This window comes from Saimiri boliviensis, chromosome 13 (assembly GCF_048565385.1).
Source record: "Saimiri boliviensis isolate mSaiBol1 chromosome 13, mSaiBol1.pri, whole genome shotgun sequence".
Taxonomy (NCBI): domain Eukaryota; kingdom Metazoa; phylum Chordata; class Mammalia; order Primates; family Cebidae; genus Saimiri; species Saimiri boliviensis.
In genome coordinates, this window is record NC_133461.1 from 25,147,676 (window position 1) to 25,167,213 (window position 19,538).

The 19,538-nt window shown below is 39.0% G+C and overlaps 1 protein-coding gene across 4 annotated transcripts in view; it reads right to left on the reverse strand.

Moving 5' to 3' along the window:
* DCC (DCC netrin 1 receptor) overlaps positions 1-19,538 on the reverse strand; it is a 1,201,717-nt gene that overhangs the window by 32,150 nt on the left and 1,150,029 nt on the right. For 3 of the 4 annotated variants that reach the window (XM_003926060.3, XM_074383427.1, XM_074383425.1), the window contains exon 27: positions 15,296-15,508. In XM_003926060.3, the coding sequence (XP_003926109.1) occupies positions 15,296-15,508 (213 nt within the window). The remainder of the gene's footprint in view (positions 1-15,295; positions 15,509-19,538) is intronic. The other variant, XM_074383426.1, reaches the window with a different exon arrangement.

Below are 19,538 nucleotides of genomic sequence, written 5' to 3' on the forward strand. Positions count from 1 at the left end.
TGCGTGGGTCTGCTTTATCACCCCTTCTCTGTTGCATATACTTGTGGGAAATATAGTATACATGAGTTAGAAACTGCAGCACTAGCCATCAAGCTGTTAAAAAGGACTTTAAAACTCCCTTTCACTTGATCCTACTGCTTCATATATAAGGTGTTGGGAACTTCACTGGGCTCAACTTATCAGGCAACATGGTCTCCAGATTTATCAAGTATTCTAATGTGTCGGCCTCAGGCATGTGTGCACCAAGCAACCTGTTTCTATTAACTGAGGTACCACTCAGAGAGTAGCCAAAGGAAAATGAACAAACAACTATATCCTTTTAAATGCAACACTGACTAAAAGTTAATTTTTGATTTAACAGTATATTAGGGTCACACATTATTGTGGTTTAAAAAAATGCAGTCCTAACCAGGTATGGTGGCTCATGCCTGTAACCCTAACACTTTGGGAGTCTGAGGTGGGTGAATTGCTTGAGCCCAGGAGTTTCAGACCAGCCTGGACAAGATGGTAAAATACGGTCTCTGCAAAAAATACAAAAATTAGTCAAGTGAGGTGTTGCTCACCTGTAGTCCCAATTACTCTGGAGGCTAAGGTGGAGGATCACAGCTTGCTGGATCAAAGAATCAGAAATGTGAAAGAAGAATGTTTTAGAAGAGCACTTTGAAAAGATGTTGAAAATAGCAGTCACCAGTCACTACAAGTGCCATTATTCTTGTAAGCCTGTAGTGCAATTATTCATTTCCAAATGAGAGGCTTATGCTCTCATGAATAGGGCTTACTTATCATTGTTTTTCAGCAAAAAAGCTTGTTAGAATCCCTTTTACTACACAAGATAAAGGCATTCTCCTCTAAAAGCCTTGAGGTTCTAGTAAATAAAGAGATCCTGAAAATAAGAACATCAATCCTCCTGCAAGCCTACGATGAAAGTTGATGCTGAAAAATACACAAGATGTTTAACATGGCACTTGAATTCGTTTATAAGTCCCTGCCAGTAAGGTAAAAGTATAAACATTCAAACTAGGAGACTGTTCTTCACACAATCTTTAAGATAGTACAGGTCACATCTTTAGAAATGGTTTGCTGAATGATAGCAGAGGAAGATGGTTGCCTAAGAACAGCTCAGGACTTCAGCTCCCAGTGAAGGTGCAGAGGGTGAGAGGACGCTGCATTTCCAGATGAACTCTTATTGCCCACAGACCAGGAGATACCCAGGCAGAGGGGTCACCAGCGTCGCAGTCCCAGCCGGTGCGGCTGTTTTGGCCCCTGTGGGGCTGATTCCGCCCGCGCGGCTGCTGTGACCATGCCCTGTTGCTGCAGTTCTCCGTACAAAAGCCACTGGTCTGGGAGCCCTCTTAGCTGGCGAGCAGAGCCCTGAGACGGCACAGTTGCCCATTCATCTGAAATAGCGAGTCAGGCCAGGAGACTCCTAGGCAAAAAATCCGCCAGGAGCCGGCGCCACAGTTCGAGCCAACTCTGTGAGTCGCAGCACGGGAGATCCCGGCACCTTTTCAGCAGGCGAACCGAACGCGGGGTCGTTCAACTTAAAAGAAAAGACTCTGAGTCAGGGAGCCAGGTGATCAGGCTCGGTTGGTCCCACCCCTCCACCCCCAACAACAATGAAAACAAAAACAGTAATTGGAAACCCTCTGGGTTGAGCCCTCCAAACCAAGCACAGCTGAACCGGGACGGTCCGGCTCCGTGGGGGAGGGGCTTCCACCATTACTGAGACTCTCCACCGCTACAGAGGCAGGCTGCCATTGCCGAGGCAACCCGCCGTTGCCGAGGCAACCTGCCACAACAGAGAGAGTCCGCCATAACAGAGGCGGGGCCACCATTGCGGAGACAGTTCTAACTACGCCCATATAAAAAGGACTACAGGGAAGAGCTCAGGGCAGCTGGGCGGAGCCCACAGCAGCTCAGCAAAGCCCTGCGGGCAGGCAGTGGCTAGGCGTGCTGCTAGCTGGGCGGGTCAGACCTGAAAGAAAAATCAAAAAAGGCAGTAGTGCAACGGAAACTCATAAAGCTCCAACTCCGTGGGACAGAGACAGACAACAGGTGGATAAACCCACAAAAATGGGAAGAAACCAGCGCAAAAAGGATGAAAACTCCCGAAACCAGAACACCTCTCCTCCTAAAAGGGATCACAACTCCTCACCAGCAAGGGAACCAGACCGGAAGGAGAAGGAGGGTGATGAAATGACAGAATCAGACTTCAGAAGGTGGGTAGTAAGAAACTACAATGAGCTAAAAGAACATGTTCTAACCCAACGCAAAGAAAATAGGAACCTTGAAAAAAGATTGGACGAACTGCTGACGAGAATGGACAGCATAGAGAGGAGTATAAGTGAATTGATGGAGCTGAAAAACGCAACACGAGAACTTCGTGAAGCATGCACAAGCTTCAACAGCCGAATTGACCAAGCAGAAGAAAGGATATCAGAGGTCGAAGATCAACTCAATGAAATAAAAAGAGAAGGCAAGAACAGAGAAAAAAGCGCAAAAAGGAATGAACAAAATCTTCAAGAAATGTGGGACTATGTGAAAAGACCTAATCTACGTCTGATAGGTGTACCTGAATGTGATGAAGAGAATGAATCCAAGCTGGAAAATACTCTTCAGGATATTATCCAGGAAAACTTCCCCAACCTAGCAAGGCAGACCAATATTCAAATCCAGGAAATACAGAGAACACCACAGAGATATTCCTCAAGAAGAGCAACCCCAAGGCACATAATCGTCAGATTCACCAGGGTTGAAATGAAAGAGAAAATGCTAAGGGCAGCCAGAGAGAAAGGTCGGGTTACCCACAAAGGGAAGCCCATTAGACTCACAGCAGATCTCTCAGCAGAAACCCTACAAGCCAGAAGAGACTGGGGGCCAATATTCAACATCCTTAAAGAAAAGAACTTTCAACCCAGAATCTCCTATCCAGCCAAACTCAGCTTCATAAGTGAAGGAAAAATAAAATCCTTTGTGAACAAGCAAGCACTCAGAGATTTCATCACCACCAAACCTGCTCTACAAGAACTCCTGAAAGAGGCTCTACACATATAAAGGAACAACCAGTACCAGCCACTCCAAAAACACACCAAATGGTAAAAAAGCAGCAACACAATCAAGAATCTGCATCAACTAACCAACAAAACAGCCAGGTAGCATCAAAATGACAGCATCAAATTCACACATAACAATACTATCCCTAAATGTCAATGGACTAAATGCCCCAATCAAAAGACACAGACTGGCAAATTGGATAAAAAGCCAAAACCCATCAGTGTGCTGTATCCAGGAAACACATCTTACATGCAAGGATACACGAAGGCTCAAAATAAAGGGATGGAGGAAGATCTACCAAGCAAATGGAGAGCAAAAAAAGGCAGGAGTTGCAATTCTCATCTCTGATAAAATAGACTTTAAAGCAACAAAGATCAAAAGAGACAAAGAAGGACATTACATAATGGTAAAAGGATCACTGCAACAAGAAGAGCTAACGATCCTAAATATATATGCACCCAATACAGGAGCACCCAGATACATAAGGCAAGTTCTTTATGACTTACAAAGAGACTTAGACTCCCACACAATAATAGTGGGAGACTTTAACACCCCATTGTCAATATTAGACAGATCATCCAGACAGAAAATCAACAAGGATATCCAGGACCTGAATACAGACCTGGAACAAGCAAACCTAATAGACATTTACAGAACTCTCCACCCCAAATCCACAGTATATACATTCTTCTCAGCACCACATCACACCTACTCTAAAATTGACCACATAATTGGCAATAAATCACTCCTCAGCAAATGCAAAAGAACAGAAATCATAACAAACAGTTTCTCAGACCACAGTGCAATTGAGTTAGAACTCAGAATGCAGAAACTAACTCAGAACCGCACAGCTTCATGGAAACTGAACAACTTGCTCTTGAATGTTGACTGGATAAACAATGAAATGAAGGCAGAAATAAAGATGTTCTTCGAAACCAATGAGAACGAAGACACAACACACCAGAATCTCTGGGACACATTTAAAGCAGTCTCTAGAGGAAAATATATAGCAACGAGTGCCCACATGAGAAGAAAGGAGAGATCTAAAATTGACACCCTATCATCAAAATTGAAAGAGCTAGAGGAGCAAGATCAAAAAAATTCAAAACCTAGCAGAAGACAGGAAATAACTAAGATCAGAGCAGAACTGAAGTAAATAGAGACACAAAAAACTCTTCAAAAAATCAATAAATCCAGGAGCTGGTTCTTTGAAAAGATCAACAAAATAGACAGACCACTAGCCAGATTAATAAAAGAGAAAAGAGAGAATAACCAAATTGATGCAATAAAAAACGATAAAGGGGATATCACCACAGATTCCACAGAAATCCAAACCATCATCAGAGATTATTACAAACAACTCTATGCACATAACCTAGTAAACCTGGAAGAAATGGATAAATTCCTGGACACCTGCATCCTCCCAAGCCTAAACCTGGAAGAAGCCGAAACCCTGAATAGACCAATAACAGGGTCTGAAGTCGAGGCAGCAATAAAGAGCCTACCACCCAAAAAAAGCCCAGGTCCAGATGGGTTCACAGCTGAATTCTACCAGACATACAAAGAGGAGCTGAAACCATTCCTTCTGAAACTATTCCAGACAATCCAAAAAGAGGGAATTCTTCCCAAATCATTTTAGGAGACAAACATCATCCTGATACCAAAACCCGGCAGAGACTCAACAAGAAAAGAAAATTTCAGGCCAATATCCATGATGAACATAGATGCAAAAATCTTCAATAAAATACTGGCAAACTGAGTGCAACAGCATATCAAAAAGCTCATCCACCATGATCAAGTAGGATTCATCCCGGGGATGCAAGGCTGGTTCAACATACGCAAGTCCATAAACGTAATTCACCACATAAACAGAACCAAAGACAAAAACCACATGATTATCTCAATTGATGCAGAGAAGGCTTCTGACAAAATTCAACAACCCTTTATGCTAAAAACCCTCAATAAACTAGGTATTGACGGAACGTATCTCAAAACAATAAAAGCTATTTACGACAAACCAACAGCCAATATCATACTGAGTGGGCAAAAACTGGAAACATTCCCTTTGAAATCTGGCACTAGACAAGGATGCCCTCTCTCACCACTCCTATTCAATATAGTACTGGAAGTTCTAGCCAGAGCAATCAGGCAAGAAAAAGAAATAAAGGGTATCCAAATTGGAAAGGAGGAAATCAAATTGTCTCTATTTGCAGATGACATGATTGTATATCTGGAAGACCCCATCATCTCAGCCCAAAATCTCCTGAAACTGATAAACAACTTCAGCAAAGTCTCAGGATACAAATCAACGTGCAAAAATCACAAGCATTCCTATACACCAGTAATAGACTTCAAGAGAGCCAAATCAAGAACGAACTGCCATTCACAATTGCTACAAAGAGAATAAAGTACCTAGGAATACAACTAACAAGGAACGTAAAGGACCTCTTCAAGGAGAACTACAAGCCATTGCTCAACGAAATAAGAGAGGATACAAACAGATGGAGAAACATTCCATGTTCATGGTTAGGAAGAATCAACATCGTGAAAATGGCCATACTGCCCAAAGTAATTTACAGATTCAACGCTATTCCCATCAAGCTACCAATGACCTTCTTCACGGAACTGGAAAAAAACACCTTAAACTTCATATGGAACCAAAAGAGAGCCCGCATAGCCAAGTCAATTCTAAGCAAAAAGAACAAAGCGGGAGGCATCACACTACCGGACTTCAAACTATACTACAAGGCTACAGTAATCAAAACAGCATGGTACTGGTACCAAAACAGAGATATAGACCAATGGAACAGAACAGAGGTCTCACAGGAAATACAACATACCCACAACCATCTGATCTTCGACAAACCTGACAAAAACAAGCAATGGGGAAAGGACTCCCTGTTTAATAAATGGTGTTGGGAAAACTGGCGAGCCATGTGCAGAAAGCAGAAACAGGACCCCTTCCTGACACCTTACACCAAAATTAACTCCAGATGGATTAAAGACTTAAACATCAGACCTAATACCATAAAAACCTTAGAAGAAAATCTAGGCAAAACCATTCAGGACATAGGTGTAGGCAAGGACTTCATGACCAAAACGCCAAAAGCAATGACAACAAAAGCCAAAATAGACAAATGGGACCTAATCAAACTCCACAGCTTCTGCACGGCAAAAGAAACAGTCAGTAGAGTGAATCGGCAATCAACAGAATGGGAAAAAATTTTTGCAGCCTACCCATCTGACAAGGGGCTGATATCCAGAATTTACAAAGAACTAAAGCAGATCTACAAGAAAAAAACAAACAAGCCTATTCAAAAATGGGCGAAGGATATGAACAGATACTTTACAAAAGAAGACATACAGGAGGCCAACAAACATATGAAAAAATGCTCATCATCACTGGTCATCAGAGAAATGCAAATCAAAACCACATTGAGATACCATCTCACACCAATTAGAATGGCGATCATTAAAAAATCGGGAAACAACAGATGCTGGAGAGGATGTGGAGAAATAGGAACACTTTTACACTGTTGGTGGGAATGTAAATTAATTCAACCATTGTGGAAGACAGTGTGGCGATTCCTCAAGGACCTAAAAATAGAAATCCCATTTGACCCAGCAATCCCATTACTGGGTATATATCCAAAGGATTATAAATCATTCTACTACAAGGACACGTGCACACGAATGTTCATTGCAGAACTGTTTACAATAGCAAAGACCTGGAACCAACCCAAATGCCCAACGATGATAGACTGGATAGGGAAAATGTGGTACATATACACCATGGAGTATTACGCAGCCATCAAAAACGATGAGTTCACGTCCTTTGTAGGGACATGGATGAACCTGGAAACCATCATTCTCAGCAAACTGACACAAGAGCAGAAAATCAAACACCGTATATTCTCACTCATAGGTGAGTGTTGAACAATGAGAACACATGGACACAGGGAGGGGAGCACTACACACGGGTCCGTTGGGGGGAAATGGGGGAGGGGCGAGGGGGTGGGGATGTAGGAAGAGATAGCATGGGGAGAAATGACAGATACAGGTGAGGGGACAGAAGGCAGCAAACCACACTGCCAAGTGTGTACCTATGCAACAATCTTGCATGTTCATCACATGTACCCCAAAACCTAAAATGCAATAAAAAAAAAAAAAAGAAATGGTTTGCTGATGGTTAAATTCTCAGTTTAGTTTAATATCACAGAGACTTTTTGCTTCTTTCAGTGTGTTAGATTTTTCATAACACATTTTCAATAGTCCATTAACACAGAGGTTTATGTGAGCACTTTTTCCCATTGTTCCCAAAGAAACAACTGTAACCTGATGCTCATTGAAGATCTCTAAAGAACTCTGCCAGCTATTTAGAACACTTAAAATGCATGCCATGAGTCTCAGAATCTTCATTCAAACTAAAACCATTCTCTTACCCATAGTCTTTCACGAAGCAAAGAAAAAGGATAAATGGGGAACATCACATTCTATGGCCTATCTGGGGAGGGGGGTAGGGGAAGGATAGCATTAGAAGTAATACCTAATGTAGATGACAGGGTGATGGATACAGCAAACCACCATGGCACGTATATATCTACGTAACAATCCTGCATGTTCTACACATGTACCCCAGAACTTAAAGTATAATTAATGAACTATTGAATTTCCAATGGTTGTGGCTTCAATTTGTCTTTTCCACTCTATGCAATTTATTTGGCTTTAGCATAAGATGCTATTTATAGTTCAGATTGTTAAACATTTTATCATAAAATGGTCATGAATTTGTAAGTTATTTATCTGCCTTTATCTTTTTCTAGTATCTAATCTAGTATCTAATGCTTAAAAAGTTACAACTTGCTATGCTTTGTCTGAAATCATTGTTAGACTTGAAATTGAAGAACCGAAGTTAAATTCTGGCTCTCACCTTTATTATTTTATTATATTCTGACCAATTCAACCAACATTTGAGTGTCCACCATATGTAAGGGTGGGGATGAAGGTTATAAGAATAATGACATGTGACCCTGGAAAAGTTGCAATGTATTCAACCTCTCTGAATATTTACCCCTGTATTGGTAATTGTGATAAAGTTACTTCTCAGGTAGATATAAATTTATTTGAAAATGTCCTTTATAAACTACAAAAAGGTGACAAAGTATAGAGAATAAACCTTATAACTTTCCTTTAAAAAGATGTTTTCTTTTCAAAGTATTTCATAAACAACAAAATCTGTACTGCAGTAGTGAACCGTGTGACCTATCAAGTTTACAAGATATGTGAAAGCAATATTTACGGCCTTGAAAACAGCCTGCTGCCCACCTCTCCTTCACCATTCTTTCTGTCACTCACGGGGCCACCCACTCTGCAGTATAATCCAAGGACGTTCTTTGTAACTTACATGTTTCAAATTATGTCTTCTATTAGGTTACAAAGTTCTGAAAATAGATTATTTCTCACTTTATCTTATTAGCCGGATTGCCACTGAATACTTGAACCTCAGAGTTCCATTGTGTTAGGTTGATAGTTAACTTGAATGTCATATATGATCTAATAGTTCTTGATGTAATGTTTTCTCTTATTTGGGCAAATCTTTCATCAAAGCGACTCAAATTTTTCAACTGTCGTCATTCACTTCCTCTCCCAAAGAGCTTTTTGCAGTTCTGAAAATCACTAGCTGTTCGTTTTTTGCTCTCATTGACCTCTGGTCACACTCTCCAATGCCCACTGTGAGCAGTAGTTCCATATGCCTTAAACTCTTATTTTTATCTTATACTTCTTTATGCTCATCTTTATTTTTTAATTGGCTTCCAAAGCTCTGGCCATCAGTGGTGTGAAAGGAACAGATGTCAGAGTTCAGCCCCCTGGCTTCCTGCCTTACCATAGAGGGATACTCAACAGACTAGACAGGTAAGTTTAAGACAGATGGCAACTATTCCAGAGTTTTCTGGGTAGTCACCATTTTTGTTGTAAGATCTTTTCTCCACATAATGCCAAAAGGAATAAAATATTTACTCAAACACTCGGCTAAATGACTTAATCTACCTGATGTAGTTCTTTCTAAAGAATATTTAATTATTAGGATCCTTGAAGCCCCCTTTTGGGAGGGGAGTAAGTCACTCTAAGAATAACTGTTAACATCACAAAAAAGCTAGGTAAAATCCTTTATCTGTTACCTCAGCCAAACTTAAAAGAATCCAGAGAAATATAGCATTGCTGACCTTGAGCAGGCTGCCTAACCATTTTAGGAGTCTGCTTTGTCACTTACTGATAAATAGGGTAATCACTTAGCTTACTCATAGTGGCTCTTCTCGAAATTATTTCTCTCTCCTCGGGGCAATTAACAGAGCTTTCCTATTTATATTTATTTACTAAAATCTCATCAGAGGAAAATACTAATTTATTAAACCACCAAGTAAGTTAAAGACTCACAAATGTTATTGATATTTAAAGCAAATTTGCCTTAATTACATTTTTACCAATGGACAATTCAGGATGACCAGACCAAATCAAACCAAATTTTATCTATTTAAAAAAAATCTGTTAGGAGTGAGGACAGGAAAATTTCAGGGAGATAGCTACCAAAAAGCCACAGATGGATGAGATGAAATTTATTTATGAGATGAAACTTATGTAATAGGATGTAGTATAATTTTCCACTCTAGCATTGATTGGAAGTATTGGCTCCAGTAACACCAAATCAACACATCTCTCCTACTAAGCTGTGCCAATGATTTATTCTATCTGACTGGCCTTAATATGACCCTCTTGTGTCACCTGCTAAAAGATGTCTGATCGCCCATGACCTCTGCCTATGGCTGATTTTAGCAGAATGGAACACTCCTGTGGTATTCTTGATGAATACCCTCAGTGGCAGCCTAGGAGTGGCCCAGGGAAAGCAATTGTATTAATGCATTATAGTAATTTATTGGCAGTTTTGTGTGATAGCAGATTTACTGAAATAAGTCCTGCCAAAAAGAAAGATCAGGTTACAGCAGGAATACATGATTTCCCAACCATCCATAAAATATAAATCAAATGCCTTTTCTGTCCACTGTCAGCCACCTCCACCCACTCCTTGTCCTCAATCCCCAGACAAATTGAAGCACATGCCACAATTTGCACGGGGAAAATCAAACTCAATTTCTCAGTACAATGAAGTGAGTTTTGGTCTTGTCATGTCCACTGACATATTGATCCCTTGAAGATGGAAAAGATCAGAAAGCTCTGGAGTTTTGCTTTTATAAATATATGTGTGTAAAATGCGATGTGTAAATGAAGGAAAATATAGTGCTTATGCAGTTTTACAAAGTTGTAAGAGGTCCAGGGGGCTAATGTTATAAAAGAGTATTATGATATAAAAGTCAGTATTTAACAGATCACATTTTCTTTCCCTTTAGAATTGTATCTCTAGAAGACAAGTGGTCTCCTAACACAGGTTCATTTAAAGTGCAGCTGATCATTTCACAGTTAAAAGGAATTTTAACTGGTAAAGAAAAAAGCCACACACACCCTATCTTGGCCCTTTGTAAAATTTATGTCAGATCTATAATGCAATAAGCTCAACACTCTATAAAACATTTTCTATTTAACCTGAAAGGGGACTAAGCCAAATCATTTACATGTCTACATTTGTGATATTCAAAGTGTAGTGATTGCAGCCTCCATGAAATGTGTCAAGATCTCACAGTTATTCACATGTATAGATAAAGCATTAAGAAATGGAACCACTCTATTATAAGGTGATGATGAAATTGTAAGAAACACCATAAATACCCTAGAGTCTTGTAAGTTGCATTTTTAACTCAGCAGGTGGAAAAAAGGAATGAGGAAATGAATCTGTTTTCAGGTAGGCAAAATTTCAGTCGTTATGACAAAAGAATGGCTTTCTAATTACTGCTTACTATAAAAATATTGCAAAATGCTCTGCAACCCCATGGAGACTATTACTGTATAATATGTGTTGCCCTAGACTCATATAAATCTGCTACAAACATAGCTCTGTGTGCCTTATTGGGAGGCAAACTAAGGCACAGACTGATGGTGTTACCCATGAAAATCCACAGGGAAGGGAACACACACTGGGGCCTGTCAGTGGGTGGGGAGAAGGAAGAAAGAGCATCAGGATAAAAGGCGAATGCATGCGGGGCTTAATACGTAGGTGAAGGGTTGACAGGTACAGCAAACCACCATGGCACACGCTTAACTATGTAACAAAACTGCGCATCCTGCACATGTATCCCACAACCTAAAATAAGAATTTGTAAAAAAGCAAATACTCACACAGGAATTTGAGTGGGGAAAGAGCTGCTTCCTTGATCCTAATCTCAAAGCATTCAAAGAAGTTTCTTGTTAGGCATGATCTTTAAAAATTAGAGCAATGCCTCACATTACCATATTCTAAAGTAATTACTTGCAGTAAGTAAAGATAAATTCATTACTAATTATGCAGTCCTTTCTTGTGAAATCCTCAGTAAAATTATTTGAGGTATTTCTTTTTTTTTAAAGCTGACAAGAGAATGACTTTACTTCATCAATCAGTTTGACTAAAGTAATGATTTTCTTAGAATTAAAAACTTGTTGAAAGCTCGAAGTATTTCATCTGTAACTCTAAGATGCATGTAGTTAATGTCACAGCTAATACATTTGTCAGTGTGCTAATTTTCTTTTTCTATTAGAATAAGTAAACATCAGCCCTTTTTAAAAGCATGCTATTTACCATGTGTCAGGAGCAATGCAGGGAGAAGTTATTTGAAAATCATGAGGGAAGGCATTATGAAATGAACAGGAATCATAGGAAGACAATAAGAAACAGGAAAGGGAAAGGAATTTAATAATTTCAAAGGGACAGTGGGGCATGCCTCAAGTTGAGTAGGGGAGAGTGATATTTAAAGGGGAACTATAAAAAAAAAAGCATAAAATCAAACAAATACTCAAGCCAGCGATATCTGAAAATAGGAAAGAAGAGATGGCTTGAGAGAAATAGTTCAGATAAAAACAAACAAACAAAAGGCTCTTAAGTATAGAATGAAAAGAAAAGAAAATGATACTTTGCCTGGTTGCCATTAGATCAGAGAGTGGTTCTTTGGCTCTTCAGACATATTTATTATTTGATGAAATTGGTACAGAAACAGCCCTACTGACTCTACCTCCCTTCTGTGAAGGATATAATCCACTAATTTGTACTGCATTGTATCAGATTTTGTTTTAGGCAGCTTTGGGATTAATGTAATTAGAAGAAGATAACAACTACTAGGAAAAAAAAAAAAAAAAGCCAGCTCTTTCTTCCACCTTTAAAAGAATTGTATCCTTTTGTCATTACAGCACTCCAGAGCATAGGTTGATTTCCAAATCTTGTGTTCCAAACTAAACATCACTCTTCTTTTGGTGCTGTCAAGGAACAGTTAAGCCTCTTACCTTTTCTCATTAAAATGTGAATGAAGAAGGCTAATGAGAAAATATATTCTTTAATGCAGAATTATTTAAGATGTTTCTTGATTGTTTTAATGATTTAATAGTTTTTGTTTTTGTTTTTGTCTTTAAATAAGTTAGGTATAAACTAAGAGGCACAAATGAGTTTCTAAAATTTGAGAACCCAGGTTTTCTGAAGTTGAAAAGAGCAAGAAAAAGATGCATTACTTACTTGCTAGACAGACTTAAGCTAAATTCTCTGTGCCTCAGTTTCCTTGTGCATAAAATGAGGTTAAGAAAGACTAGTAGCTACCTCACAAAGTTGTTTTGAGGATCAAATGAGATGTAATAAGCCTTCAGAAGCATGCTTGTCCTACAGGTATGTGCATTAAAAATTCATTAAAGGTTATTGTTAGCAGTTGCAATTAACCTATCACTATCTTGAATACTAGTTTTCTTCAAGGTCTGTTTCCTTGGTTGTGCTTGCAGTGGGGAAACAGATGCAGCCAGAAATCACAAGAATGCATACTTTTGGCACCAGAATTTCATTAAATGAATGCTCTTACTTCAAGTTGTCTCTGTCTTATTTATCAAAGACCTCATAGTTTTGGGGCCATATAAAGTAGCAGATCCTTCCCATAATGTGTGTGTGTGGAGTATGTATGTATAGGAGGGTGGAGAGAGGGGCTTGGGCGATACAGACATTCTTTAAGTTCCAACGTGGGCTTTGTTGTGTGGGAGGGCTATCTATCTCCTGTAGAATGAAATCAGGACCTGTGCTGAGCCCATGTGTCAGGGAAGACTCCACAGTGGAACATGCATCCCAAGTGATGGAATCCTACATGTCTTCATGCTCCAGCCTACCTCCCAAAGAAGCTGTGTAGCTGAGTATCCATATTGCATATCATGTAAATGTTGAGAACATCAGAGAACATCAGAGGTGATGTGTAGAAATCAATTAATATTCCTCAACTAGGTACATTCTTAATATTGCTATACAGTAATTAATATTCATAGTTCATAGGCAATCTTATTTTTCTAGCTTTTACAGTCATTATGTGGCTTGTGTACTAATGCAACAAAATAAGTTATGGTAGGTCTGAGTAACAGAAAAGTAGTCAAATATATGAGTATAATGTAGATTAGCCCAGTTTGGCTCCTGTGCTTATTAAGAGGGCCATCTCGGGTTACTTAGAACCACAGACTTTACTATTTTATGCCTGATAATGCTGAGGGTTTTAAGTACTACATATTTATTGATCTCTATCTACTTATCTATTGACCTATCATTCATTCTACATGTTTCTTCTTTTCCTCCTTCTTCCTCCATCTCTTTTTGTCTCTGTCTCTCTTTGATAAGCTGCTTCTCTCCCTCCCTGATCCCTGACAAAAACAAAATGGAGCTCAAGCTCAGCCCTTTTGGATACTAGCTGAAGTAATAAAATCAGTACTACATTGGGAGTCTGGGCCTCCCTAGTCTACTGGGAGTAGACTACTGACTAGCCACATGCAGAAAGCTGAAGCTGGATCCTTTCCTTATACCTTATACAAAAATTAACTCCAGACGGGTTAAAGATTTAAACATAAGAACTAATACCATAAAAATCCTAGCAGGAAACCTAGGCAATATAGGCAAGGACTTCATGACTAAAACACCAAAAACAGTGGCCACAAAAGCTAAAGCTGAAAAATGGAATCTAATTAAAGATCTTCTGCACAGCAAAAGAAAGTTAACATTAGAGTGAACCAGCAACCAACAGAATGGGAAAATGTTTTTGCCATCTACCTATGTGACAAAGGGCTAATATCCAGAATCTACAAAGAACTTAAAAAACTTTACAAGAAGTAAACAACCTCATCAAAAGTGGGTGAAGGATATGAACAGACACTTTTCAAAAGAAGACATTTATGCAGCCAGCAACATATGAACAAAAGCTCATCATCTCTGGTCATTAGAGAACTGGTCATTAGAGAAACACAAATCAGAACCACATTGAACTAACCATCTCATGCCAGTTAGAATGGCAATCATTAAAAAATCAGGAGGCAACAGATGCTGGAAAGGATGTAGAGAAATAGGAACATTTTTACACTGTTGGTGGGAATGTAAATTAGTTCAACCATTGTGGAAGACAGTGTGGCAGTTCCTCAAGGATCTAGAACTACAAATTCCATTTGAGCCAGCAATCCCATTACTGGGTTTATACCCAAAGAATTGTAAATTATTCTATTATAAAGACACATGCACATGTATGTTCACTGTGGCACTGTTCACAATTGCAGACTTGGAACCAACCCAAATGCCCATCAATGATAGACTGGATAAAGAAAATGTGGCACATATACACCATGGAATACTATGCAGCCATAAAAAAGGATGAGTTCATGTCCTTTGCAGGGACGTGGAAAAGCTGTAAACCATCCTTTTCAGCAAACTGACACAAGAACAGAAAACCAGACACAGCATGTTCTCACTCATAAGTGGGAGCTGAACAATGAGAACACATGGAAAGAGGGATGGAACATCACACACCAAGGACTGTCGGCGGGTGGGGTCTAGGAGGGATAGCAGGGGGTGGGGTTATTTGGGAGGGATAGCATTAGGAGAAATACCTAGATGACTGAGTGATGAGTGCAGCAAACCACCATGGCATGTGTATACCTCTGTAACAAACCTGCACATTCTGCACATGTACCCCAGCAATTTAAAGTATAATAATTTTTAAAAAGATATATGACATGTAGGCCTTCTCAAGCACCCTCATGCACTTAAGAAGAGGCACCAATAATAAGAAGAATTTTAAAGATGAACAATCAAGTACCTTACCTGGCTGAGACAAAAGTGGTGTGTAAGGGACTTTCGGTTCTATTGCACTCATTGGTGGAGGTAGCAAAGGATTGGCAAAGCTGCGGAGTGGATGAGTTGGTCGAACACAAGCCGTGGGGATGGTTCTGCTTGGTGCCTCCTCACTGCTGGAATGCTCAGGCTGAGATGGGGGCAGCATGGGTGGTTGTTGGGTGGTTGGTCCTTCACTCACTGCTGCAGTGGAGACAAGAAAAGTCATTCATTATTCCGGGACAAAGTCTGTTTTCCCTAAGTCACTGGTAGGGTCTCTGGATCCATTCAGAGAGATATGATAGGATGTGGTAAGTCTCTTCTCCAAATTATGAACATTTATTCTTCTTCTACCTTCATATACTTATGGAACATGATAGCACTTCCCCTTTAAACAGTAGAAATAGATCCAGCAGGACAGAAATTTATCTTGGAGGAAGGGTAGTAAAATAAATTCAGCACTGACTATATTGCCTGAACTGTCTGGTCCCTCTAATCATAAGTGATGAAGCGAGAAAAAAAGTTATTTCTCCTTTCATATGTAGCAATGTCAGTGAAATTCAATGTACCAAACCCTACTACAGCTGCATTATTATCTACCAGCCAATATGCCAATTTTTCTGTGATTTAAACATGCCATGTCAACTGTCAAACAAATCAGAGTTACAGGATGCTCAGAGGCATTGCTAATAAAATGATACAAATAATAATCACTATCATTATCTTCCGTAACAAAATAGAGGCACTTCTAGCTTAAAAAGTTACATGAGAGTTGCCTCTGCCAGCGTAAGTTGCCTGAATGCAGAATTGCAATTTTTCCTCTTTGGTAGTAAACCTTGTAATTTTCAGGCAGATTACAGTAGTTGAAGAGGTTCTGCACAGTTACTGTGAGAGCCTATGAGCATATGGAAAGCCTTGTATATGGAAATACATGTTTTTTCCCCCCATAGAACACAGTTAAGATGGAATAAGATATTTTCAAGGAAGTTTCTCTTGTTAATGACACAGCAATTGAACTTGAACTGTTCATTCATATTCAAAATCAACAGGTCCAGGTTAAACTGCAAGTGAAACGAGCTGCATAGTTAGGTGTAAGTGTTAATAAAATATTTCTGATGACCTATTTCTCAAAGTTTTGTCTGGTAAATTGAAACAAAATATGATAGAAGATAATATCTTGCTTTTGAAAGAGAATTTTTAACCAGGAAATATTTCAAGATAATTAGTGAGATAATTTTGAGACAAGTCTCCCAGAGGCTCGATGAGGTCAGTAAAGGGCAGAGGAAATAGAAAGAAAATCTGATAATGCTGAAGGGAATAGAAATACAAAAGATCAAGACATAATATTAAAGTTATGCAGAAGTGAAATGTGTCTTCAGAGGGTATCTATACTCATTCCTCTATATTCAGAAGGGGTTAGAGGTCTTCTGGGTCATTGAGCAGCCTCTGGGCTTTTCCCATTCAGAGATGAAGGTGGAAAGATATAAGGTTGGCTGAGCACAGGATGTAGCCATATAGCAATCAGAGCCAAAATACAGGCAGAAACTTGATAAAAGATATCTTCAAACAAGAAAAATGTAAACAAGACAGCAAACGAGAGAATCCCAAGGAGTTTGAAGAGAAGTACCTTATTTCCAGGCTAGGAAATCCTACCAAAGAAGAAAAAGCAAATGAATGCACAATATTAAGGATAAGGTGTAGGGCTGCAAGCAAACCATTAAGGCAAATCCTTGGTGATGCTGGCTCTCAGATGCAAGGCTTTGTGCAGGTGGTATACAAGGCACTAAATTTCTTTTAAGACTATATTGGGGAGAGGAACATATGTGCTTGTATTCAAACAGTATTGTGTAACGAGATTTTTGAGAGTATGATACTAGAGACAATGAAAATTACTCAGGTTTAACTTTGGACTCATTAAGTATAAAGAAGAATATGACCAATGGTCAAATGTTCAATTAAAGGCTTGATTATTTAGCCGATAACCAACTTTGGGCATCCTTGTGTCACTGCCCAGAGAGAGATACCATCAAGTTCCATCCCCACTCTATTCCCATGAGAAAGTTTACTTTAATGTGGGCCTTTTTGCTAACGATTCCTTCCAGCCACAGGTCTCAGAGGACCCTTATGAAACATTAGATAATAGGCACTGCTTAGGAGGGAAAGGGAGGCTTTTTTAGAAAGGGTTCTCTAGATAATCCTTGGGTTGGAGAAAATTATTCATCACAAAGGATTTGTAATCTCACAGGAGAAATTCTAGAGAAATAAAAATGCTTTGGCTTCTAGTAGACTGGTCTCTCTTTTCCTTTGTGAATTAAGTGTCTCACAAATGAGGTTCCTGTGGATGTTTCTCTATATTCTCCTTTCATCTGCAATGGGCCAGCTTTTATTAAAGAGTCTATAAATGGCAGAGTAAAAATACCCATACAGGGAAGTAAATTTCACAATTGTCCTTACAAATCTGCCTTAAATAATTCTCACTATTGAAGACAGATTGTAATTAACCCACATTATATTTTTAACAGTGCTTTAACCATTAAAGGGACAATAATATGTTTATGTTTTACTTCTTTCTTTTAATTTTACTTTTCTACTTTTGAGTTTTTGAAATGAATGAAATATACATTAAAATATTGTGAACATAAGTTAATAGAATGTACATGCATTTTTTAGTCTTTTAAAATTCGGTCTCTTATTTTGAAAAATTTCCTATTTTACACGAATTTTGATTATGTCACTGAGTACTCTTTTTCCTAATCCTACTCTTTAATGCCATTGCTTCTCATCAGAAACTCTAAAAACAAAAGTTGTCTGCATGCCCAGTCCTCTGCCCCCAGTTTTCAACTGGCATCCATGATCCTGGCTGCAAACATCACGATGTGGCTCTTGACTTTGAGGGAAGAGAAAATGGCTTTACACGGATGGGCCTCCTCTTTGGCAAAATCCATTCTTAGTACCACACAGGGAGAAAAGAAAAGTGCCCAATGTACTAGGCAGGAGTGAAAGGGCCCTTCCTCAAGGTGGAATATATCACTAATCCCTAAGGGACAGTTTCTGTTGTGTTCAAAATGAATATATTGAACAGGTATAGGATTTCCATATATAATTCATAATTATAATTCTTATATTTTTAAGTAGAGTAAAATAAATGCTTTTTGGAACTGGCTAACATTGAAAGCAGCAAAAACCCTTTAACAACACAATAGCATCTGCTCCACTAGTGAAATATTCTCATTTCAGATTAGCACGTTTGTCCAGGTCAGGCACTGGCTTCAGGACACCCATGTGAAACGAATTGGCTTAGTGACATGACATTTAGCTGTGCCAAGAGCTCTGAAAGAGAAGAAACCTGCTTTTGCCCATGACATGCCTCTGCTCTGCAACTCAGAGTGTAGAGTGAAAATCAAATACATGCTAGCAAGGCACTTGTTTTCACATGATGAAACAGTCTGAATTCATTGTGCAGATAGCATACAATTACACAGCAGAGTCAAATCTCAAGGCACTTTATAACAATTGAGGTCAATACACATAAATAATTGCTACAGAATAACTGGCAAAAATATTGCAAAAATGGAAAAGAGATTTTTCTTCTTTCTAAAAATTACAATATGTGATAGAAATATAGCAAGCCAATAACTAAGTAAAGACTTTGAGACATGAACACCTCTAGGAACCCAATTCACTCATTAATCTCAGAAGAATGAAATGATGCAGTATTTTTGCGTAACCCTAGTTTCTTACAGCCTGAATATTTTAAAAGATACTAGAGAATAATCCATAAATTCCATTGCACTCCTGATTTTATCTAGGTCAAGTTTCATTTATTAGTTGATTTCCAGTTTGAGGGAGAACAGGGGCAGAAACATAGCATGGATAAAGTTGAGCAGCCTTCCAACTAGTTAAGACAATGTCAAAACTATAAGGAAGAGTGGAAATCTCTAACTTCTCTCCCATCAATTACTTGTTTCAAAGATGAGAAAGTAGGGGCACAAATTTTATAATTAATTGTAGAAATGAAGCCCCAAGTCTACCTACTGGTTGACGTTTTCAAATACAATGCAGCTCAACTGTTCCCTAGGGGTAGCTCATTTGCTTATTGAGGCTAAGAGTAGTACTGCAGTTACTTATTAAGAGGAGGAGGCTGGGTGGGTTGGCTCACTCCTGAAATCCCAACACTCTGGGAGGCCAAGACAGACAGATCACCTGAGGTCAGGAGTTTGGGACCAGTCTTGTC